Raw genomic sequence first — 24,934 nt, forward strand, 5'->3', positions numbered from 1 at the left:
TTAATGGCCTGGTGGTCACTAACAGCATTCCAAAAAGTGCCTATGATACAAAGAGGATTTTTAGTTGCGGCCCCCTCCCTTCCCTTTTCACGTGTGAGATATTTTTGGCAGTGTTCTTTTCCATCCACCGAGAGAGAATTAAGAAAATTCCAGCATGCTTCTGTGTCAGCAAGGGCGCCTCAGTCCGGGACCACAGGATGATTGATGAACCTGTCAGGCCCACGGTAGCAGACGCAGAAAGTTGGCAGAAGTTCAGTGTTACTGAAAGAAATCTCAAATACTTATTTCATCTCCTCTATTAGCTTTAATCACATTTCAACATGAGCCAAGAATGAAGCTTTCACAGGCGGCCATACATTCACACAGGCCAGCACTGTCAGTTTCCTGCTGTGAGAACACTGAGATAACAGAGGGGAGTTAGGAATTTTCCTGCTTGCCTTTCTTTACTGGAGAGCAACAGAAAACGCTACAAAGCCTCATCTGCGCCTCGTATCCACTGGCTACACATCTCCTCAAATGACTGCATGACCTTCTGTTTAATTTACAGCAAATTCAACTCTGCATGCTTCTTCCTTGGGTGAGGTGCGGGCGTGCAGAGGATCACAGTGGTGACGGGCAGTGGCGTTCCACCCAGCACACCTGCTGGAGATCAGATGTTAATATGAAGAGGTTTACCTCTAACACAGACCATGTGCTGTGTGGGTGAGCATTGCTGGCCCACCCAGAGCCCATCTTCCATAGCCTGGGCTGGGGGAACTTCTGGCAGATTCTGCTGACTACTTACTGAGCAGGAGAAGCATGAGCAGATGTCAATCTTTGGAGCTCTTGCCCAAGGTGAAATGGATACAAAAGCAAGGCAAGTACTATGGGCAAGATAATGGTTCTTGGAGCGGCAAAAAGTCAAAATACAGTTTGGTGAGATTTTTCTCCTAAGCATAGTTTAGAAGATGAAAATATTAAGTGCTACAAGGCCATCAATCATGTATGTCTTGTCACCCAGTGAAACACCTGGTATTGCGTTGCACTGCCAAATCTGGTGTTTCCAAGCAAGCTGTTCGAAGCCTACTGTCGCATCTCTGTCACAGAAGAGGCTATCCTGACCCTTCCCCAGGGATGCTGGGCTGGGCAGCTATCACACCTGTCATGTAATCCACAATGACAAACCATTTACCCTTGGTGAAAATGAAGTGGACTCTTGCAGAAATCTACATGCACAGCTCTCTAAGCTAATCACTGAAGAGAAGAACAAATGTGATTAGCAATAAAGTTGTCCCATTTCCCCTCCTCTTCTTCAAATGACCACATTGAGGCACATAAGCACTCTTCTTTACACTGCACATCTGTCTGGCTGCAGCAGTTTCTCTTCAGACCTAAGAGTGCCACTGAGTGTATTGCTAACCTGAAGGAGAGGCTACGTGGTGCGGGGGGGGGGGGGGGAGATTTGGGGGAAGCCAGTGCTTTCTCATCCATCTGTCTCTGCAGATCAAATTCTTAAAAGGTGGAAAACTTTGCCAGGTCTTTCTCCATCTCGGCATATTGCTCCTTGAGCCTCTCCATGGCCCTCCTGTGCTCGTCATCCACCTGCGCTCTCCGCTCTGGCTGTCCTTTCATGAATTCCTCCCATTGGAGCAGGCGCTGCTTCTCACTAGCTGTCAAGTGCTCATTAATCACCTGAGAAAAGAAAACACGAAAGCCACATGGCGTCTTCCAGACACATGCAGAACCACACAGAGAACTTTATCAACTGACAGTCACTGTGACAAGCAGCAGATAGTCACAGAGCTCAAAGTTTCAACATCCACTAGAGCATTATACATGAGGCCTGCAACCCCGCTTGGGAGGCGAGGACTGTGAGTTCAAGACCAGCCTGGGGTACAGAGTGACCTTGCCTCAAAAACAAACAAACACACGTATGCTGTCAGAAACATGTAAAACTTTCCTTACTGTAAGTGAACATGGATACTCACGTTTCTACAATTTCTAAGATGCTCAGCTAGTGCTAGTCACTGGAACTGGCACTGGGGAGTGAGCTCAGAGCCCAGAGCTCACTGGGCAAGTGCTCTGCCGACAGCTGCCTTCAGGGGTCCAGTCTCATTAAGTAACAATTTTTTTTTCACACTTTTCTTTCTCTCAAAATTCTGATTAATTATATATTGTTTTAATCAAGTCTAAAAATCTATACTGAAAAGTCACTGTAAGAAGTTAAAATAACTTCTGAAGCTTTTTTTTTTTTGATACATTAGAAAGAATCACAGGTTAGCAGTTGCTGGAGAACTGAAGACATTTTCTGGTTCAGTCTAGTTTTTAAAGTGATAGCACCATCTTATGTCAAATATCTAAGTTATTTTCAAGATGGCTTTTTAACATTTCTATGCCAACAAAGGTTTGCTTTCTTTTGAGTACAAAAAAATTACAGATAAAATACTACAGAAAAAAAAGAAAAGGATTTGGATTCGGACTAAGTTCTATGAAACAAGCTCCAGAGCCTTTGACAAATAGAGAGACCATGTAAAGCCCTTCTAAATCCATGTTTACCAATTCCAGAAAGCCCAAGAGACTTCCAAAATAAGACAGGTTATTACTGTTGCTGGTAGTTATTTCCCAAAGACTGAAGGTAAAGCTGAATTGCCACGTACTTCAGATACAGACTTGGAAGGTTTGGGCTGGATCTGACCTCCTTCCTGAGGTCTCCCGGAGGTCGTACGCAAGCCGTCAAATGAGGAAAGCATCTGATGACTGTGAATCGCAGCCATGACCAGCATGGCAAGACAACCCTAAAGGTGCAGTGGTGGGACTAACACCCGGGCCGTAACCAGTAGCTGTCTAACTGATCTTTAGCTACAGATCGTTGCTCTCCTGATCAAAGAAGCTTTCTCTGCAGCGAAAACCAACAACTGGTCAAAACGAAGAGGACAACTGACCATGGGGTGCCCAACCCCAATGAATCCATCTACAGCCCAACTGCTACACCGAAGACTCAGAGAACATCTCAGAAAAGGACATGGAAAGACTGTACTAGCCAAAGGACCAGAGAGGCTGCTGTGAGACTGTGCCTCCTAGAAATGACTAGGAAGCTACGCCCATGACATCTCAACAATACGGCTACCTAAAAAAAAAAAAAAAAAAAAGACCTGAACAGGATAATACCAGTCAACATGCTGACAGGAAAGGGGAAACATCTCATCGTGCTCTAACCCTAGACAATGAACTGCAGGCAACTAATGACTGCTAAGAGCATTAGAATTAAGTCTTTCCCAGGGATGAGCCCTGTAATTGGTGTTCAATACCCCTGAAATCAACACTAAATAGACCTAGCAGGTTATATTTATTTATTTACATATTTATTCACGCACACACATATATGTGTATCAGCATATATATCAGAAAAAGAACCCATGAATTTGAGAGGGAGGGAGAAGGTTGGAGGGAGGAAAAAGAAAAGAGGAAATAGTGTAATTATAGCTTAATAATTTAAAGGAGGTCAGAGAATAGAGTAAACGTGAATGCTAACACAAAAACTAGGGAAATGTGAACTGTTTCTAGCATTCTATATCATCTTGAGGATGAGGGGGCATATGCTCTCAGCACCCATGAAATTCACCCCAAAACTAGTTGCTCGGTGTAGCCTCCCAATTCTAAACGTCCCTCTTGTAGCCTCATACTATCCCATTTTACAGACAAATAAATGAAGGCTTAAGCACACACCCGTGGCTCTCATTGTCCCTCACCTAACAGCTGGGCTGCTGTTTAGCACGGAGAACCTTGCCTTTCCTGCCAATGGGTGAACAGCAGGTCTCTGGAAAGGCAGTTTTACACAGGCTGCTAAACATTCCTTTGCAAGACAGAAAAAGGCTCTGGCTATAGGTTTTCTGCCAAGTTTGTCAACATTTTCAAGAACCAAGAGTTTTCAAGTAAGAATTATAATGAGTGTGAAGATGCGGTTTTGTTAAACGTTCCCCTGAAATACGCTGCACAGAGCACTGGGATGTGAGCAGCTAGTGGAGAGGTGGGAAGGGAGGGCTACATGAGGGTTCCAGCGTCCAGTGCATTTGTGAAACAATTTAAACAACCATTTTAATGGCACATTATTGTTTTAAGTTGTTAGTCTTTCAGGCTGGAATTCTCCAGAAACTGAACAAAACATGAAAAGTTTGCTAAATTACTTTGAAGAAAAATTTGAAAACAAGACAAAAACCACAAAAACTCTGAGAGTCTAAGGGAAAGCCACATGCTAAGAAGAAAAAATATAAACACTTCATGAAATGGCACCTTGTTCAACTTTATTTATTTACTTATTGTGCGCCACCTTGTCAGCCCTAATCTTTCTGTTTAATAAATACAGGGACTATTAGCGCACGCTCACATGTCAGCTTTCTCCTTTCTTTGTAAATGAAAAACCGTAACTGGCTTAGCTGGTCTTTTGATTTGTTCCATGAGGCAGCTGCTGCCTAGGCTGCCCTCCCTGGCCGACAACAGCCAGTCAGTGCAGCTCGGTGGAGAGAATGGAAGGCAGCACAGGAGCCTTGTCTCGAATTTAGGACCGTGGGTCACCAGCTGCATGACACTGATCACGTTAAAGAACTGAAGAAAATCATGTGCGTGAACAAGGCTCATGAAGCCTGGAGGCAATGCCTGTTAAGCTCCTAGCTCAGTGCCTGGGTACTTACCAAAAGGTAAATATTACTATACCTGGCACAGGAAGCTTCTAGAAAGCGTACCTCACCACTATTTCCCCCTGCCAGTTAAGTGTTTGCTACTTCATTTTAATGTAAGTTTTTAGCGATGGGGTTTTGTAACAATTCAAACAACACAGCTAGCTCAGGTAAAGTCACAGCCCTCCCACCTGTGTGTTCAACTCACTCCACCTGATGTACAGATCTGCAACTCTACCACTCAGAGGTGGCGGCAGAAGGATCAAAAGGTTCAAAGTCATCAGCTGCTACACATCAAGCTTGAGGCCACGCCCAACTGAGTTCAAGGCCCATCTGAGTATACCTATATGACCTATCTGGAGGAGTCTAATTCCTACACTGTTAGCCACACGGCTGTTAAAAAAGATTCTCAGTAAAGCCAGCATCAAAGATCAGCACTCTAATTCTTAAAAAAAAAAAAAAGTGTGTGTGTGTGCTCATGGGTGCGTGTGTGTGTGTGTGGGTGTGTGTGTGTGTGAAGTCAGTGCCCTCAGAGGCCAAAGGCATCAGATCCCTGGAGCTGGATTTATAGGAGGTTGTGAGTGGCACTGTCGGGGTATGTGTTCTCTCTTTTCAAATATATTTATTTATTTATTTTTACTTATGTGTGTGTGTGTGTGCCTGTGTAAGGGTTCCCTTGGAGACATAAAGAGGCATTGGATCCCCTGGATCCAACAAGCAGGCGTGAGCTGCCTGAAGGGAGCGCTGACCTAAATTCTGGTCCTCTGGAAGACAAGCAGGGATTCTTAACCACTAGGCCTTCTCAAAAGGAGTATGTTCTCTTAAGCAATAATCCATCTCTTCAACCCCAAGTATTTCTATTTTGTAGGTTCAGAATATTGTATACTAAATATATAAAAAATATATACTATGTATATACATATATATAAACACATACATACATACAAATATACAAGTAGCATTTTGCTATCAGGCCAACCGTTCCTTGAACTCAAAGGCAGGTGACCATTAAGTTGAAAGCTGACAACTCCCAACCCAAATGAAGATCTGTGGCTTTCCTACCAAGTACCTGAAGTCACTCTACTTTCCCCTGCTTCATCTCCTGCTTTCAGTATGTTAGTTATGTCTCATGTACTGACAATACTCTTAGTGAATGAAACTGAGCTAACTGGAAAGCTCATCAACTGAAGCTCGGCTGAGGTTATGACTTGCAAAGCAGAAGGAAAAAAGAAGCTATGTGGTCTAACTACAAATATTGCCGTTTTCAGAAGATCCTGGGCGTAAGTGTCCAATATCAAACACACTGTAGCCAGCTAACAAGAAGAAAGGGCCCATCAATGAGATGGGAAGAAATGCTATCAGCACAGAAGGAGAAGGAGCAAACACTCCAACACAAGACCCCCTGGATTCTGGTCTACAACACTGCACAGAATTTGCCTCACTATCTTCTGCTAAGAGAAATACTATGCTTATCATAATATAAACTTTTAAATAATATTCAATTCTACAGAAAATTAATCTGAAATATACAATACTTCAATTAGACATTTATATATATATATACATATTTTATACATACATGACTGTGTGCCTATTCAGCCTTAAAAATGACAAATTCTGTAGCATACCACCATGTGACTGAGTCCTGAAAACCGAATTCTGAAGAAATAAGCCATCCTGGGCTAGAGAGATAGCTCAGGTGGTAGTGTGCTTGCCTGGCTTTAATCTCCAGCACCACCACAAACCAAAACAACAAGAACCGAACAGAGAAGACTGGAGATACAGATCTGTAATTTTACCACTCAGAGGTAGAGGCAGAAGGATCAAGAGGTTCAAGGTCATCGTCCGCTACACATCAAGTTTGAGGCCATGCCCAACCATATAGTGAGTTCAAGGCCCATCTGAGTATACTCATATGACCTATCTGGAGGAGTCTAATACCAACAGACAGAAAGTCAAATGCTGGATGCCAGGATGGGGGTGGAGGATGAGTCAGTGTTAACGAGTACTGAGTTTCATGGCTTAGAAAATTAGTTAATGCACTTCAATTATGCAGCCAAAGTCAGTGGCTATCATAACATTTCTATCTACTTGGTCAAATGAGCGAATTAAGTTACAACAGGAAAAGTAAGGTTAATAATAAACTAGTATCACATTAGAGACATTTAAGTAGAAAATGATCCTGAAACTAAGCACATCTAGAACCACGTCTGTGAACGAGGCCTGCACGCACAGGAGAAACACTTTTGCGTGTTACTACTCTAAGCCAGAAGTTCTCTTCATCTTGAAGAGATGTTTGGCATGGAAACACAGGATGGGAGAGATGTTACTGGCAGCTGGCAGACAGAAGCCAGTGCCAAGGACAGCCCCATGGAGACCCCATTGCACATCTGGTCTACAGTGCCAGCGGCACCCAGGCTGGGGAACTCTACCAAGGGAAAACTCTCAACAGGGCAACTGGGAAGGTCTTTGGAAAGCCAACATGATGGGCAATGCCTGTAATCCTAGCATCTGGAGGCCAAGGCAAGCCTGAGGGATCCCGTGAGATCAGGACGATTCTGAACATCTGTTAGTAACACACATAAGGACAATGACTTCTGTAAGAAGTGTCAGTATAAAAACTATTACAAGTCTTTTTCCTAGAGCCATATGTGCTCATGTTACTGCACTTTCCAGTTTTACTTAGAACAACAGTCACATTCAAACTCTATCACCAAGGCTCTGTGTGACGCCACTGCTCTCAGGACAGCGTCATAAAGAAAGCTGGCTGAACTTGTCTGTAGTCAAGAAGAGATAGAAGCCCTCCTTCACAGTCCATTCCCTGTCACTGGGATGGCTGGGCATGCCAAGTACATGTGTGTGCATGGAGCTAAGTCTACGCCCTGGCCACGGTCCCTGGCCGCCTCACCTCTCCATGGCCCGTTTTTAAGAGCAAGTAGATTTCACAAGCCACTGTATTTTCCGTTCACTGTTCTGTTAGCACCCAGAACACAACTCTGCGTTAGGGTCGTTCTTGAGACACGCTGAACAACTGCTGAAGGGGCACATATTGTTCTCTTGAATGCGCTCTTAGATAGCAATTGTGGGAAATGGGATTTGCACAAATGACGCTTATCAACTTACTTCCCACAGAATTCCACAAATTGTCTTCACATAAAAGAATTACTGAGTAATGGTAACAGCCTATTTTATTCCATTACTACTCCCATCTTTCTTTGTTCAGGGTGCCTTTCAAAGATACAAAATGTGGCCAAAAGGATAACCCAAGGCAACGAATAATATTAGGCAGTAAAGTGCAAATAAGGGTCATTTTTCATCTGTACATACTTGCTGTACAAGGAACTAAGTTTTACCTTTGTGACAAATGTGTGTATGTGTGTATGTATGTATATGTGTGTTTATGTTTGTGTATGTATGTCTATGTGTGCATGTATGTGTGTATGTATGTATTTGTAGTGTGTGTATGAATGTGTTATATGTATTGCATGTGTATATGTATGTATGTTATGTGTGTGACATGTGTGTGTGTGCATCTACTAAAACGTCAGCCCTGTCTAACTTTCAGGAGGGGGTAAAGTGGCAGTAAAACCAAACAAACAACTTTAAGAACCTGTAGCCACACACTTCCAATGCTCTGGTACTTAGGCAAGTCTAAAACTAAAAAAAATTAAATTAGGGCTTAGACTAAAGGTTTATCCCTGTAAAAATGTAAGGAATTTTCATTTAATGGCTGGTCTGTGAAAATGCACCTCTTTCACAACTTCAAGGTTGTTTATTTATTAAGCTACCTGGAAAGAAAAAATCCAGAGTAGTTCCTTAAAAAATGCAAGGTCTACTGGGTCTATACTAAGCCTTGGTGAAATGGCATTTCAGTATATTCAAAAACACTAATTTGTTTAAAGGTTTATTTATTTACTATGTATACAGATCTCATTCTAGATGGTTGGGAGCCCCCATGTGGTTGCTGGGAATTGAACTCATGACCTCTGGAAGAACAGCCGATGCTTTTAACCTCTGAGCCATCTCTCCAGTCCCTCAAAACACTCACATTTAAAGTCAGTCATGGAGAATAAGTATAAATCACAGAACTTGGGAACTAGAAGCAGGAAGATCAGGAGTTCAAGGCTATACTTTGCTACAGAACAAGCACAAGGCCAGCTTGAGCTATGTCAGATTCTGTCTCAAAAAACAAAGCAAAATGTGTAGCCAGCATTCTACCAGATACTGTTTCTCACAAACAGAAATGCTCTTGTGCCCCAGTGACAAAGTGTGCAACACAGGACCCAAGATCCTCCACACTCACCCAGAGCTGTCATTTAGATCCAAACCAGCTGGTCATTGCTTTCTCCTATCTTTGCTGATGTCCTCTCCTTACCCTCTCACAGCCACCTTCTACCCACCAGCAACTGAACTCTTCTTGGCAACTGGGGTTAGGCATGGGCAGTCACAGCTTCCTAACCACACCTTTTGCTAAGATCACATGAGGCTCATGTAACTTGGCCCTGGTGCACGCTTTGGCCTCTTTTTCTTAGCATTCATGGGTTTAAGACTCCAGAACTTTGGCTGCCTTAACCTTAGCAAACAAGAAAGTTTTTAGCCCTGGTGACAGCTGGTGAAGCACATGACTGGAACGTATCTGCTCTCCATGCTGGCGTGTCCACTCCAGTCCCTGCCGTTGGTTCACTCAGCACTGTGCTGGCTGGCATTCCCTCTGTAGGTGTTACGTGCATGAGTGCTCTGCCTGCATCAGCTCATGCATGCAGTGCCTGAGGAGGCCAGAAGAGGGCACTGGATCCCTTGGGGCTGGAGTAACTGCCAGTTGGAGCCACCATGTGGCTGGTAGGAGTTGAACCCGGGTCTGCTGGAAGAGCAGCCAGTGCTCTTAACTGCTGAGTCATCTCTCCAGCCCCAGCTTTCACTCTTTTAGTCAGTGTATCATAGAAAATGAGTTCAGAGCCTTTCAGACTAAAATTAACTGCTAATAGTATAATAACAGATGCCAAGAATTATGTGCCCCTTTGCTCTGGTCACCTACTTTACCTTTTTCTTTTCCTGTTCTCTCTGTTGGAGTCTGCCGATGGAGTCATTAGCTGCTTGCACTGAAATAAAACAGACAGTGGGATTTCAACAGTGGCCTCTGCTCAGAAAGATACCTATTTGGATTCTTTAGATCTCAATGGAATATATTAAACATAGATATTAACTGCCAGTTGGAGGGGGTGGCTAGGAGGAAAAGTACATTTTGTCAACACATTCAGGGTGGTAGAGCTAGAAAAACCACCATTTTTGAGCTCTGAGCTGTAACTCAAAGGCATAGAAACACTAAGCCCTGACAAGTCGGCAACAGCCACCTAAACTGATACTCTGAAAAGGGAGAACGCCAGATGAACTTACAGTCCCATTCAGATCAATTAAGCCTATGGTCTGAACCTCTCAGCCCCTCCCTGTCTCTCTCCCTCTCATGCTGCTGTTCTCTCACAGGCAAGGCTTGACCCCTCGATGGCCTCCACAGCTTTCTATCACTCTTTTTTCCTCTGCTCCTGTCTTCTAACTCATCCTGGTGCTGCCTCAACATTTACCTCTCCCCAGCCTGAAAATTCATAAATCATTTCCAAGCACACTCTCACTGCAGGACTTCTGCACTTCCTGATCCCCTAGAACAATTTTCTGTCAATTTTCCTACAAGTGTCCAACCTGGTGTCATACTCATTTTACAAATGAGGAACTAACAACAGGACTTCAGGGTGGATATGACCGTTCATGAGCAAGCATAGTAAACAGGCCGGCTAAGAGATTACATATATGAATAAGAATCATGTGACAGGGCTGGAGACATGGCTACACAGTGTGAGGACCCAATTTGGATTTCTAACTGCTGCTCCTGCAAGCCCAATACTGAGGGCAGAGACAGTCTAGCCAAAACTCCAAGACTCAGGTTCAACGACAGACTCACAACAGCCTGGTCTACAGAGTGGGCTCCAGACCAGCCTCTGCCACAGCAAAGACCCTATCTCAAAAGCAAAAACAAAGAGCAGCTCTTCACTCACGCTCAGCATCAAGTAATGGTGTGCTGAGCGCCCTGTTCCCTCCCCTGCCCTCACACAGTGCTCTCTCCTTCCGTCCCTGTTTTCACTGTGACACTCCTTCAGCAGAGGCACACCCCTAAAGGAACACCTGCTCTTACAGATGCTGAAGCTGGAAGCCATCTAATTGCCTGTCTTCCTTTTCCTTTGAGGGCTGACCCAACCAGGTCCACACTAGAGCAGGGACAGTGATTTCTCTCCAAGAAATCTGTGAAGCCTCCACTTCCTGGATGCAGTCAGCACATCTCATTTTCAGAAGCTGCGTCCTCGGCGATTGTTAACAAACTTTCCTGGATCTCAGAAGGTATCTATGGACTGAGGATTAGCTTCCCAATCACTTTTTTTCCTCCTTAACAAAAGTATGAAAACAAAACAAGAGGAGCTGATTAGATCTGCCTTCTTCCTGTGGCAGTATGACATCATCATTTATAATCGTGGTGCTATCGTTTCCTGCTAGTCTTTTTTCCTTCCTGGCTCTGTGAACAGGTCTTAAAAGTCTGTTTTTCTGTCTTCAGGTCCTTTGCATTTTTGGATCACCCTGAGTGCAATTTAGAAGAAAAGTTGAAGAAGGACCATGTTACTTTTGCTGCCACCTGTCACAGCACCCCCATCCCAAGATTATAATTACATCATTTCTCCCTCCCCTTTCCTCCTTCAGGCCTGACCATTTGGTATTGAATGACCAATTGACATGCTCTTCTCTGGGAAGACTATTTCTCCTGCTCTCAGCATTCCTTAGCTGCCTGTAGATTTGTGCTGAGGCCTTGTGGGCCTTTCCCAGTCCACCTTGGCATGTCTGCTGATGTCATCCATGTCCAGCTCATGTTTAGGCTGTCGTGTAGACGAGATTTTATGGTTGTAGCTTCTGACATTAACAGGAAACGGTCTCACAGCAAATGCTCCGAGCCTCTGGCTCTTACGGTCTCTTCACCCCCTTCTTCTTCAGTGTTCCCTGGGCCTTAGCTTTGGACTGTTACGTAGATGTACCCATTGGGACTGGGCTCTACTAATGTGCGTTTAGCTGGCTGTGGTGGTCTGTCTATTGTAAAATGAAGTTTCTTGGATTAGGCTTGAAGACTACACTCATCTGTGGGTTGTTATAGCCTTTAAAAACTTCCTTCAGACGCACATGACAAGTCTACACTCCTCTACAGAACTGTTTCCATGTTTGGAAAGAACATCTACCCATCTTCAGAATTTGATTCCCTGTGAAGTTACCCACATTTCAGCCATGAAGCTGCATAACAGAAAACTTTTCTTTCTTAATTTCATTTTGTAGGCACGTGCACTCCAACAGGTCAAAGGACAACTCTGAATTTTATTCTCTTACTCTACTATATGGGTTCCAGGGATCGAACTCAGGTTGTCAGGATTAGCAGCAAGGGCCTTTCCCACACGGAACCATCTCACAAACTCAGAAAAGGCTTTTCTGAACTTGAAATTTGTCTCTCTAAAAACTAAAATAAACAAATAAAGTCACCTGACTAAGCATTCCCTTCCTCAATGGTCAGTGAGACCAAGAGAAGGCCGACTCTGTAGAGGCTTCCCCTCACTTCCTATCACCTTCCGGCTATACCCTTCAGCAGGAAGCACTCTCTTCTGCTAGCTGTTCCCGGAGGCTGTACTGACTTGTGAAAAACAACAGTCACTTACCAAATGCCCCCACCTGAGACAGGGTCTCAGGTCGCCAAGGTTATCCTCACATTCACCAAGGATGGTTTTAAGCTCCTGATGCTCTTGGCTTAATCAGCTTCCTCAGTGCTATGCTAATGGGCAAGTACATTTGCTACATAGGGCAAGTGTCTTGTAATTTTTCCAAAAGGTTACTGAAGAGTAACTATGCAGCCTTGTAGAGTTACTATGCTGCACTTAGCTAGCAATGTCTTGATTTGCTTCACAGAAAAGAGAAACAAATTCTATCTTTCTATGTGGAAGCTTCTACACATACAGCAATAACCTCTCAGACTAGTATTAGAGCAGATGAGAGCTGTGCTCTCAGCCCTTGATTTCAAGCAGGTAAATAGAGAGCAGCAAAAAAGTGCTAAACACCGACTGGCTCAAGCACAGTGGAGGGAAGTCCCTGGGCGGATAATCTCTGCTTCAGCAGAGAGGATGGGGCAATGTGCAGATACGTATTTAGCAATGTCAGCTGGTGACAGAGGGACGGGTTAAAATGCAAGGCAGAGAGTGCAGGAATGCCAAAAGAAAGGGTATGAGGAATGTCTCAAAGGCCAAGAAAGGTCTTACAATTGATGCCTGAGCAGGTACTCGCAGAAGACTTGAGAGAAGAATGTTCTAGAGGAAGCTGCAAGTGCAAAGGCCCTGTAATGGGGGTGTGCTTGGGACATCAAAGTGAGTGAGGGGGTCACTGTGGCCAGGAAACAATGAGGGAAAAAGTGGTAGGATATACAGTCAGAGTAGGGGAACAATGTGGAGACTCCCAGGGTATGAGAGAATTTTGGTTTTTAATCTACAGAAGCAGAAAAGATTCCGACTTACATCCTATGTGGAGACCAGCCTACAGGGAAGAAAGAGAAGAATAAAATATGAGTCCTGAAGTTACTAGAAGAATCTACAAGAGGGGTGACGGTGGCGCACGCCAGGGTGGGAGCAGCCAGTGGGAAGTGGGCAGGATGCTCCTGTTACACTCTCAAAGCAGAGCCGGTTTGATGTTTGCTGTGGACAAGTGCCCCGTCTGAAATGCTCAGACATGTAAGTGTGCAGGGCATCTAGAGACAGACTCTGGGATTCTCGGGGGTGGGAGGAGGGGTGCAGACCAGGATGAAAACAAATACGACATTAACTAGCATGTGGATGATATTTAAAGCTGTGGTTCTATGAGGTCAGCAATAAAATAAAACATGAGGTGAGGGAGAGCAGAAAGGCAGGACAGAGGAAGGAGAGAAGACAGTGAAAGGGTGAAGATGAGTAGGGGGAGGAAGGGAAAAGTGTGCCAGGGAAAGCCTTCCCTGCTGTTGACTTGCTTTGTAAATTTGTATACTTTGTCAACCTTAAGGCAGGAAAGTAGCCAGGCCTGAGTAGCTCCAGCAGCCAGGCCCTGCTCCCCAAATGTTCCTAATTGCGGCCCTAACAGTCATTTTCTCCCCAGGAAAGAGAGCGCCTGTACCCTGCCCTACAAGAAAAATCCCACCAATTCCTGAACAGGAAAACTCACCAATCCCTAAACTCCCCCAAGCTCAGGACTTGAAATCTCACTAGTAGTCATCCTGGAAATCTCTGCCCTGGAAAGCCCTACCCCCTATGAAATCCTTTGTAAGCCCTGCGTACTGTTCAGTTCCCTGTCTTCTCCTGGGAACAGAGTCAGCCACCCCTGAATTCATCCCTCCCAATAAATCTCTTTTATGAGATTTGCTGCCTGGTGTGACTCTCTCATCAGAAGAAGCCAAGAAGCAAAAGAGCCAAGAAGGGAAGAAGTGAAGAGGGGAGCAGGGCTGAGGCTCTTGACCTCCTCAGCCCAGCTAGGGATACTCTCGGCTGGGAGCTACAACACTCGAGAGGACTGTCTGTCGACTGGCAAGTGGAGCTGCTACACTGTTGCACACAAGCTCAGACAGGGACATCCTTCCTCAAAGCGGCAACTCACCCATAAAAATTTAGTGAGAGAAAACAAGTTGATGAAACTCTTACAACTTTAAGATGCTTTAATCTATAGAACCACGACTGCGAGTGAGAAAAGAGCAGAATATATGAGACAACAACGCAAGTCATCTATTCTTTAAAAGCAAAGACAGAGAAAAGCAACAGCACTCCCATTGTTTCCTTGCCATGCTAAACAATGCTGTTTTGGTAAGAGACCAAATGTGACAACAAAACACAGATGAAAGGGAAAATGAGACTGCACAGCTAAAGAAACACTGAGCTCAGCAGTGTCATCATAGATGCAAAGGAAGAGGAAAAGGAGAGGGTCCAGATGTGGTGCACACAGGGTGAACCCCGAACTCAAGGCTGGACTAGGAGGTGCGCCATTACCTTCAGAGCAGCTTAGGCTATATAGCTGGGCCTTGTCTCTAAAACACAACCAAACCAAACCAAATGAACAAGGGGTTGAGTCATGTATGCAAGAACCGGCAAAGTTATCACTGTGGAGCAGAAAGCAAACGCATGGCCGCACAAAGCTGAACTCCACAGTGAGAGGGCAGGCGGGGAGAGGGGTGTGGTCAAGGCCCCATTCCAGACATCCTTCAGCTGTAACCGGCCAGCTCTCCTGGAGAGGCATTCGCTAATGCTGCCAACAGCTGAGACAATGCAATAACAGGGGGAAGAATGGGGGTGCATCTTCTGGAGCATTCATCTCATTAGCCTCCTTAGTACAAGCTTCTCGTAACCACTGCCTGACCTGTAAAAGCAGTTGTCGTCAGCTGTTGCCTTTGGGCTTACCTTATTTTTTGTTCTGTCAAAATGTAAATGAAATTGTAAAAATAATGCATCCCATTCCTACGTCTCCCAATATAGGTCCCCCCACCTTCTCCTTCCCTCTCTAATCACCCAACTGTCAAAGTACACGTGCCGCTCTAAGACTCCACTCCAGCAGGGGGCCTCTTTCCTGCTTCCCGCACAGGCTGCTTTGCCCCTTCCTCACCAGCTGACTCCAGCTGACTTCCGTCATCAGTGATTCTCCCTCCGCGGGCAAGCTGCAAGTCCTTAGTACAGACATCGAGGAGAGGCCTCGATGGCCTGATATTTCAGCACCACACAGAAACAACATGTTTCTTTCATGTTAAAGTCTAATATTGAAGAACATCGACAAATATTCTTTTGTCAGCTGCCTCTTCTCATTAAAAAGTAACGCTTAGTGAGAAACTGATAAAATGTAAAAACACTTATAAAGGGCATTTGAAAAAGAAACTTATTTCCAGGTCATCATATATTTTCTTATAGATAAAACTGAAAAATTTTTAAAGGCAAAAAGTATCAATTTTCTCCCATCCCAAAGAGCTCATCTTGTGAGATGCTTGTACACACATCTTAATTTGAATAGTGATGCCAGTAACATGAGTGACCAACTGCACTCGACAGCCGCTGTGTGTGGCTGGCTTCCCTCTGGTGAGCCCCACACAGGAGAACACACGTGGGTATGGGGACATGTAAGGCAAAGGCTGCAGGACAGCGCTAGACTTACGTCTCTGCAGGGCCTCCGCCAGGCCGTCCTGCATGGTCTCTTTGCACTTGGGAAGCATGTGTTCATTTGTTTCCTGGATCATATTCTTCAAGTTCTCAAGAACGCGCAATTCTCGAAGACCACGTTTTTCCTATTAAGAAAAAGTAAATGACTAGTGTCTCCAGTGTTAGCAATGACTGTAGTTCCAAGAGGACGGGACTGTGACGCTATTACATTATTACTACTGGACACACATGCCTTCTTTTAATTCTCTAGCAGAAGAGGTCAAAACGTGGAGGCATTTTTATGACGAAACATTCCAAAAGTTGTAGTAGGACTAACATTTTTATAGTGGTATTCAGGAACGGACAGGAAAAATACTAGAGAAGCAACAAAGGCACTTACACGGCCACACGTTTCATTAGAAACAGACTCTGCTCTGATTTTAACATTCATCATTCTTACGGCCATGATACTTCCATTACTGTGTGCTACAGATTGTATGATTGCCTTTTTCCTCTTCAAAATAAAAATGGCGATCAAAGTAGTGATATACAGACACTTCACCATACAGAAAAATGAGCAGTGAAGGCCTGCTGTCTCTAGAAAGGCCTGTGTTGCCCTGCAAGGCTGGGCACGAGCCCAGGAAGCAGGTCTCTACACTGCTCTGACTCTACCTGTGAGTAGAATGCAGCCCACTGAGCCCAAGGTGTTTGTACTAGAATGTGGCTAATGCCTGTGTCCGTTTCTGTAGGCATGTGCTATCTCGGCTCATGCAAGGCAGCTGTCTGTGCAAGCAGCTAGGGTACCACTAGGCTGCTCCGCTCAAGCAGTTTGGGTCCTCTATGGTTTCCACGCTTTGTCATAGTTGTTGCTGTGGAGTCCTCCTCTTCCAGGAACGAGGGCTTTTTGAAGCTCCTCTCTAGCTTCCCAAGTGGCATTTCCCACTGTCCCCCTGCTCTCTGTGTTTGGAGCCCTCTGCGGTGACGGCACAGCACCCTCCTGGCCACAGCCCGGCGCCAAGCCCCTGTGGGTCTCAATCAGTCACTGAGCCTGGGTGGTCTCTGCGTCTCATCGAAAGGGCCTTTTAACCACCTTGCCGGTCCAACTCGAGTGTGGGCCAGACTCGGGGACTTGCTTCCAAAGAACAGCGCAGGGAGGTGAGGCACTTCACTCCCCGGTGGAGGAAGCTGCAGATGCTCCTGCGGGCCAACAAGGCAGCGCTCAGGCGCAGGGAGATTCCCTCTGCCGGCACGCAGGAGCAGGACGAGCCGAGGCTACCTCAACTCTTGAGTTACAAGCTCAATCTAATCACAAGAAAAACATCAGACAAACTCAGGTGGGGAGGCTCTAGGACTTTAGACCTGTTCACGTCAAGAAAGACAAGGGAAGACTGAGCAACAGTCACCAAGTAAAGTGACAGCAGGGACAAAATTAAATGCAAGATGATACCATGGAGTAAATCCTGGACCGTGAGGTGTTACCATGGAAAAACTGGTACAATCCAAACAAACTCTAGTGTTTTATTAAGAGCAATTTGTCAGCATTGTTTCTTAGTTTTTATAAATGTGGCAAGATAAGACATTAAGAATGAGAAAATGGGTGAAGGATACCTGAGAATACTGTAGTATCTTTGAAATTTTTCTATAAATCTAAAATTAATATAAAACAAAATGTTAATTAAAAAGGAAGGCTGCTAAGCTTGGCTGTAAGAAAATAATGAATTAGTTCTACTGCTGAAGCTTTTGTTGGGTTCTGAGCAATCTTTATGAAGCGACTGTGCCTAGTTTCATATATTTTACACATTTTTCTATAATGAAAAATGTAAAACTCATGCAAAAGTTGAGAGAGAAGAACATAATGTCCCTCGTCATCACCAAGGCCCAGCAAAGCTTAGCTCAGACTGACTTGTTGCCTCCCCGAGGGCACTGTGAAGCACAGCCTAGACAGTATCCCATTTTATTGTAAACATTTCAACACGTGCCTTTATAGCAGACTCTTCCTTAGAATAAAAGAGACAGAGCTGGAGACATGGTTCCGTGGGGGAGGGCGCTGGCTGCTCTTCCAGGCACCCAGGTTTAGTTCCCAGCACCCACGAGGTGCCTCACGACCGTCTGTAACTGCAGTTCCAGGGTTCCCAGCATCCTCTGCCGATCTCTGTGGACACCTATGTATCATGTACATGATGCACATAGATGGATGCAGGTACACACACAAAAGTAAAATCAATACTCTTAAAAATTAAAATTAAAACTATACTAAGAGTTTCTCTCATACACACACAAAGTCAACACAGCTCTTTAACAGCATTAAATAGAGGTGTGTTCACAGTTCCTCAAATATCCTAAAAACGTTCTTTTCACCCAGGCTTTTTTTGAATCAAAATATAAATAAGAGTCATACGCTGCAGCTGGCTAATGTTTTCAGTCTACAGATTTCTCCTCTATCACATTTTTCCTTGGCAATTCACTGAAATAGCGAGTCATCTGTTCTGCACAGTTTCCCACAGTCTGTTTCAATGAATGACTCTCCGTGGTATAATTTAGCATCTTTGGCTGTCTCTCCCCTTTCCTGTAAGTCAGCAGTTAGAACGAACTATGCAATCAGTTTGCATGAAGTTTTCAGAAGCGGATGTCCACTTGCAACAGGATGGGGTGCTATTTCATTTTCACTTATTAACAAGGACACTTCTGAAAGTGAAGACTGCCTTTTGTCAGCAATTTGATTACTCTGAGCAACAGTCATATAATAGCAAAGAAAGCACTCACCCCCCCCTTCCCTTACTTGCCAATTTAAAAAATAATGAGCCAGGTGGTGGTGGTACATGCCTTTAGCACGAGGGAGGCAGAGACAGGCAGATCTCTGAGCTCAAAGCCAGCCTGGTCTATAGAGTGATTCTAGGACAGCCAGAGCAATACACAGAGAAACCCTGTCTGAAAAAAAAAAAAATAATGAGTTGGACTGGGCATGGTAGCACCACAGCACTTGGGAGGTAGAGGCAGAGGATTCTGTTCAAAGGCATCCTCAGGTGCGCTTCCGGGCCAGCCTGGGCTGTGAGACACTATCTCTGCGGTACTGGGAGCAGCAGCTGTAGTAAGTCGGTTCCCTGGCATCCAGGGGCAATAGGAGACTTTGCACATACCCCATAGGTTTACACATACCTGCAGTTTCTCAGTCATTTTGGATTCTCTTGTTTCTGCCTCCCAAGTGTTGAGTTCACAGGTACAAGCTACCATGATTGATTGGCTTAGGAAATTACTCAGTTTTCATATCAAGTTACATGTTAAGGTTATACTGACCAAATTCAAATTACCTCCATCTATTCTCTTTCTTTCCAGTTTCTTCAATTACTTAGTTCTCAATATGACTAATAAAAACTAAACGTTTTCAAAGGATTTTTTTTTTGTTCTGAGGGGGTATTACACTACAAATGCACAGTCAGATCACTGTTTGTTCGTCTAAGACAAGGTCTTACTATGTAGCCCAGGCTGGACCTCACAATCCTCCTGCGTGTGGTTCCTGAATGCCAGGACTACAGACAGCATCTCCACACCAGCCACGCCACTGTACTCAGTATTGCTTGTAATGATGTCTAACACTAGGCCACTCAGAGATGCAGATGAACTTCTTTCTATGTGCCTTGATTTTAGGGACTGCGCTTTGAAATTCAGTATTGTTTCACATTATATAAACTATTTACATGTATTTCAAAGTTACATTTGTAAGACAACATGTATTCAGAGAAATCTAGCTTCCCTCCCTATCCGTGTTTTAAAATATTTAGCCACTGGTTTAAGTATAAGGAGACACACATCTGGATGCACAGGTGTGTCTAGACTCATCTGGTTATGACACACACGAAGACAGCTGAGTTCATACAAACAGTTTTAAATTCTGTTTTCAAACAGAACAGTATACAGAGATGTGTTTCATCATTCAAAAATATCAGTCATAAGCACAGGGCTAGAGAGATGGCTCAGCGGTTGAGAGTGCTTGCTGTTCTTGCAGAGGACAGAGTTCAGTTGCCAGCACCCACACTGGGCGGTTCACAACCCGCCCATAATTCCAGCTCCAGGACACTCAATGCCCTCTCTGGCCTCTGCAGGAACTGTACACATCTGTCCAGACACACACATACATGTAATTAAAAATAAAATCTTTACCAAAATTCAAAAGCGCACATGTAACATATACAGCTCTCTTCGTGGTCTACTGACCCCCTTTTCTGGTGCTTTCTGACTGATTCAGATGCTGTCAAATTATGATGGGTTTAACTCCTGATAAACCCATACAAGACTGAACACATAAGTAAAAATGTATTTACTCCTCCAAACTCATCAAACACCCTCTCTTGGAGACACGACGCACTGCAGTTTGGACTGTTCCCTCAAATAGTCTCGCAGCTGGCCTGGAGGTATGGCTTCCTCAGCTACCCACACAGCAGGAGAGAACTGGACCTCAGGTCACCAGTACTGAGGGTGCACTGCCTCCACGCCTTTTCAAGTGCAAACAAGGCTAGGCTGCAAACTAGGTGTTTTTAAATGTATGCTTGTAAGAATACAGGTGTGTGGCCAGCTCTAGAGACCAGAGGAGCGCACTGGATGCCCTGGAGCTGGAGTCAGGGATGGCTGTGGGCCACCTGGTGTGGGTGCTGGGAGCCAGAAGCTCAGCGTGTGCTCCTAACCACTGAGCCATCTCTCCAGCCCGGGAAACTAACTGCATTTTAAGGCTGGCAGTCTGGTTCTCATGGCTGACACCGCTGGTATTTTGATTAACGTCCTGAGAAGAGAACACCTCCTCACCTAATGTTTACTTGATCCCACCGCAAGGCACATCAGTGTTAGGTGATGATCTTGGTTGTTTTTTTCTGTAGTCTTTCTTTTTCTCTCAAAATGGATTTGAAGTTGTGTTCCCTCATTTTCAACGAATTCTCTTGAGGCAATCACTGAGAGAGGATAGTCTACTTTTCACAGGCCTCATCTATCTCCCTCCAAATTCTCATATCCCACATTCTCTGTCCCAACATAGGCATTAAACATTTTTTTCTCCACCTCACTTTACCCTTATCTCTGTTTTGTCTGTTTGAGATAAGGTCTTCTGTAGCCTTAGCTTCAAACTCCCTGTGTAGCTAGAGATGGCCTTAAACTCTTGACCCTCCTGTTTCCACCTCCCAGTGCTAAGATCACAGGCCTGCACTACCCCATCCAGCTACACTGCTTAGTGTTAATTCTATGACTAAACATGTGAAAAAAATTCTACACAGAAAAAACCATCACCACCATAATCATAGCCAGGCATGGTGGCGGATATCTTTAATCCCAGCACTCGGGAGGCAGAGCAGGCAGATCTCTGAGTTAGAGGCCAGCCTTGTCTATAAAGCCAGTTCCAGGATGGCTAAGGTTACACAGAGAAACCCTGTCTCAAAACAACAACAACAACAAAAACCAAAAGTAATAAAAAGTATACATTCATACACACACACACACACACACGTTTTCATTTATTTACTGGTAGGGCAACATGTACCATGGTGTATGTGTGTCGGGGTATGCATGCACACGTGCATCTGTGTGTCCAGAACACAACTTGAGGGAGTCAGTTCTCTCCTTCCACCACCGGGGTTCCAGGGATCAAACTGGGGTCCTCAGCCTTGGCAGCAAGCACCTGTATCCACTGTGACATCTTCTGGCCCCACTGAGCACATATTAATGCTCACTCTCTGATAGAAAAGTATCTCGTAACTCTGCCATGCATTCTGGTGTGCACGGCTTTGTGATGAAAGGCCAGCTGAACAACATCCCCGGAGCCCAGCGCAGCCCTGTGTCTGTCATCTCCACAGCAAGGTGCAGATGGGCTAGATACAAAGCCCACTGTCAACGCTCCTTTGTTTTAGCATAACACAGACAAATCTGCTAACAGTTGGATTTTCTTCCCTTTACAAAGTGCCTATTCATTTAGCCTGTATGCCCAGAGGATTTTTTTCCCGATTTCAGAAATGGTCTCAAGCATTGGCTGCTCTGGGTTAATCTTCCCAGAAAGTAGTATATACTTCAATATGAGTCCACTAACAATCTCAGGAAAGTGTTCCTGAATCCCTTTGTTCTTTCTGGTGTGTTGATTCTTTTCCTGGGCTTGTTGTCACAGTCTTGAGTCATTGGTACCATCATCAACACACATTTCTTCCTTTCAAGTCCCTCTCTTGTCAATGTTAAATCTTTCAGTCTTGTTTTAGGACTCTCTATTTTGTCCATTCACTCCTGGGCTCTTTGTTTAATTCTCACTTCAAAAATAATTTTTAAAAGTTTATTTTTCCCTAGCTAGCATGGTGGTGTACGCCTTTAATCCCAGCACTTTGGAGGCAGAGGCAGTTGGACTCCTAATTTGAGGCCAGCCTGGTCTATAAAGAAAAGTTTCAGGACAGCTAGAACTACACAGAGAAACCATGTCTTGAAAACAAAACAAACAAAAAACCAACTAAACAAAAAAAAAATTCATTTTTCCAAATTATTTCACCTCGCTTTTTTATTTTTTCATTTTACCCAATCATTCAGACAGTTTCTCTGACTCTTAGACTTTTTCTGTAACTTTCTTCTGCCCTAAGCTTGTGAAAGCAGCAGGCAATGATCTCTACCAATCCTGTGTTATCTTTTCTTCTGTAAGGACTATTTTCTGCTCTGCATCGACTCTGTTGGGTTCTAAGTGGAGTTTACATTCCTCTATCGTTCAGGAGGGATGAGAACAGCTTCCGACTTCAGGGCTGGAACTCCCTTTGTTCCTGTCTTCAGCTCTATAGCTCCTCCACACTTCGCTTAGCCTTAGCCTAAGCGCTCACTCTGTGGAGGTGGAGCCTGTGGTTCCATCTGCTGGGCTCTGCTGTTCAAATGGCCTATCAGGATTTCCAGACAGGCCTGATGGGGATTTTGAGGAGCCTGGAGAGTGTAGCAAGACCCTCTGCTATGCCCCCAATTCCTCTGGCATTTCTGGTATCACAGGGCCTTTTAGGCTATGGATGACTTGCCCATTTGTTATGCTGGAGCTATCTTGCCATTTAGGTTTATTATTGCTCTTGCTTGTATTTGCTGACCAAGTTTCGCTGCATGTTTTCACAGACAAGATTTGAGGAAGAAAAATCTAAGCTGCAGAGAACAGGACAGAAGCCTACCACAGAGGGCCTCTGAAAGACTCTACCCAGCAGGGTATTAAAGCAGATGCTGATGCTCATATCCAAACTTTGGGCAGAGTGCAGGGAATTTTATAAAAGAATGGGGAGACAGAAAGACCTGGAGGGGACAGAAGCTCCACAAGGAGAGCAACAGAAGCAAAAAATCTTGGTCCAGGGGTCTTTTCTGAGACTCATACTCCAACCAGATACCATACATGGAGATAACCTAGAACCCCTGCACAGATGTAGCCCATGGCAGCTCAGTGTCAAAGTGGGTTTCCTAGTAAGGAGAACAGGGGCTGTCTCTGACATGAACTCAGTGGCTGGCTCTTTTATCACCTCCCCAAGAGGGGCAGCAGCCTTACCAAGCCACAGAGGAAGACAATGCAGTCAGTCCTGATGCAACCTGATAGGCCAGGGTCAGAGAGAAGGGGAGGAGGACCTCTCCTATAAGTGGACTGGGGAAGGGGCATGGGAGGAGAAGAGGGAGGGGGCTACAACTGGGATACAAAGTGAATAAATTTAAAAAAAAACCAATGCCATTAATGCTGCTGTTTCCATATGGCACTGGAACTGGGAAGAATAAAGTTTAGGGGAAATAGTTCAGTCCTTATAGTAAATTAACATTTTTATTGTCAGGCAGAGGAATATGCTCTCAATGCAGAAGCAAAGGTATCTAAGGTAAAAGAGCAGAGCTCTGTAGACAGGACACAGGCTCTTCTCACTCCATGAGAGATCTGGATGGGGGAGGAGGACTAGCAGGATCCCTTGAGATAGTTAAACAATTGACTGTCAATCACTCTGTAGCAAGCCGGTTGTTGTTATTTATTTTTGCTTCTTTCTGGGTTGGCACTCACTGTCTCTCTTTCTTTCTTGTTTTTGAAGACAGGGTTTCACAGGCTGGCCTCAAACTCACTAAGGAGCTGAGGATGACTTTAAACTCCTCATCCTTCTGTGTCCATCTCTGAAGGGCTAAAATTATAAGCATGCCGCCACCACATCTGGTGACATTGTTGCTGTTGTGAGAACAAGTCTCATGCCGGCCAGGAGAGCCCTCAATCTGCTTTGCAGCTGAGAATGCCCTTGAACATCTGAACCTCCTGCCTCCACCTCCTGAGTGCTGAGATTATGCCAGCTTTCTGCAGTCCTGGGGACCAAGTACAAGCTAGGCAAGCAGCCTAATGATGAGCTATATCCCTAGCTCTATCAAGTGAATCAGTAGTTACGCCTCTCAGCCCATTAATGATAGAAATTAGCTTATTAATGAGGCCTGTGGAAGCGACTACCTTTTACACAGTGTTGTAAATGGTCTCTTCGCTGAGAGTTCCTACCTGATAAGTACTTGTTTTTCAACTTGCGGACTGCTATCTACATCAGTCACAAAAGGAAAAAGCTATAGTAACAAGTGTGCACTGAAAGTTGCACCTTATTTCCAGGGTAAAAATTCTTGGACGAAGATACCAATAAGATACTGATGTGTGACCTCCCATGAGACTGTCTCTACTTTCATTCCTTAATTTCTCGAGTTGAAATTATTAACAAGTGCTTATTAACACGCTTAAGACAATGCCCAGCAGTGAGCACTTGCAATGAGGCTGCCTGCTTCCTGCCTGCCCTCTCTTTTACCACAAAGTGCAGACATAATGACTGAGGCTCCAAAGCCACTTTTAAGTGTAAGGGCAATGCGCCAAGGACACAGAGGCTGGAAGCAGCTGACATCACGGAGCCACCATGGCAGCCCTGACTTTCCAAATCTGTCACAGGACTATGCAAGGAAAAAAAATAGGCCCTTGTTGAGGCCTGTTTCCCATGTATCTGTTACTAGTAACTAAACATATTCCTACTGATAGGCCTGGGCTTTTGGTAAGTACGTTAAGTGCTTCCGTAAAGCACTGAAGGGCATATGCCAAGTACTTCC

At 44.7% G+C, this 24,934-nt stretch overlaps 1 protein-coding gene across 1 annotated transcript in view; it reads right to left on the bottom strand.

Annotated features, from left to right (window-relative positions):
• Window positions 1–281: 281 nt before the first annotated feature.
• The window catches only part of Bloc1s5 (biogenesis of lysosomal organelles complex 1 subunit 5), a 35,649-nt gene continuing 10,996 nt past the window's right edge, over window positions 282–24,934 (bottom strand). Inside the window, exons 3-5 of the mRNA XM_021633120.2 lie at window positions 15,876–16,005; window positions 9,693–9,751; window positions 282–1,671 (exon numbers count right to left, since the gene is read on the bottom strand). Of these exons, the coding sequence (XP_021488795.2) occupies window positions 1,492–1,671; window positions 9,693–9,751; window positions 15,876–16,005 (369 nt within the window). The 3' untranslated portion in view covers window positions 282–1,491. The remainder of the gene's footprint in view (window positions 1,672–9,692; window positions 9,752–15,875; window positions 16,006–24,934) is intronic.

The sequence above is a fragment of the Meriones unguiculatus genome, chromosome 19 (assembly GCF_030254825.1).
Source record: "Meriones unguiculatus strain TT.TT164.6M chromosome 19, Bangor_MerUng_6.1, whole genome shotgun sequence".
NCBI lineage: Eukaryota > Metazoa > Chordata > Mammalia > Rodentia > Muridae > Meriones > Meriones unguiculatus.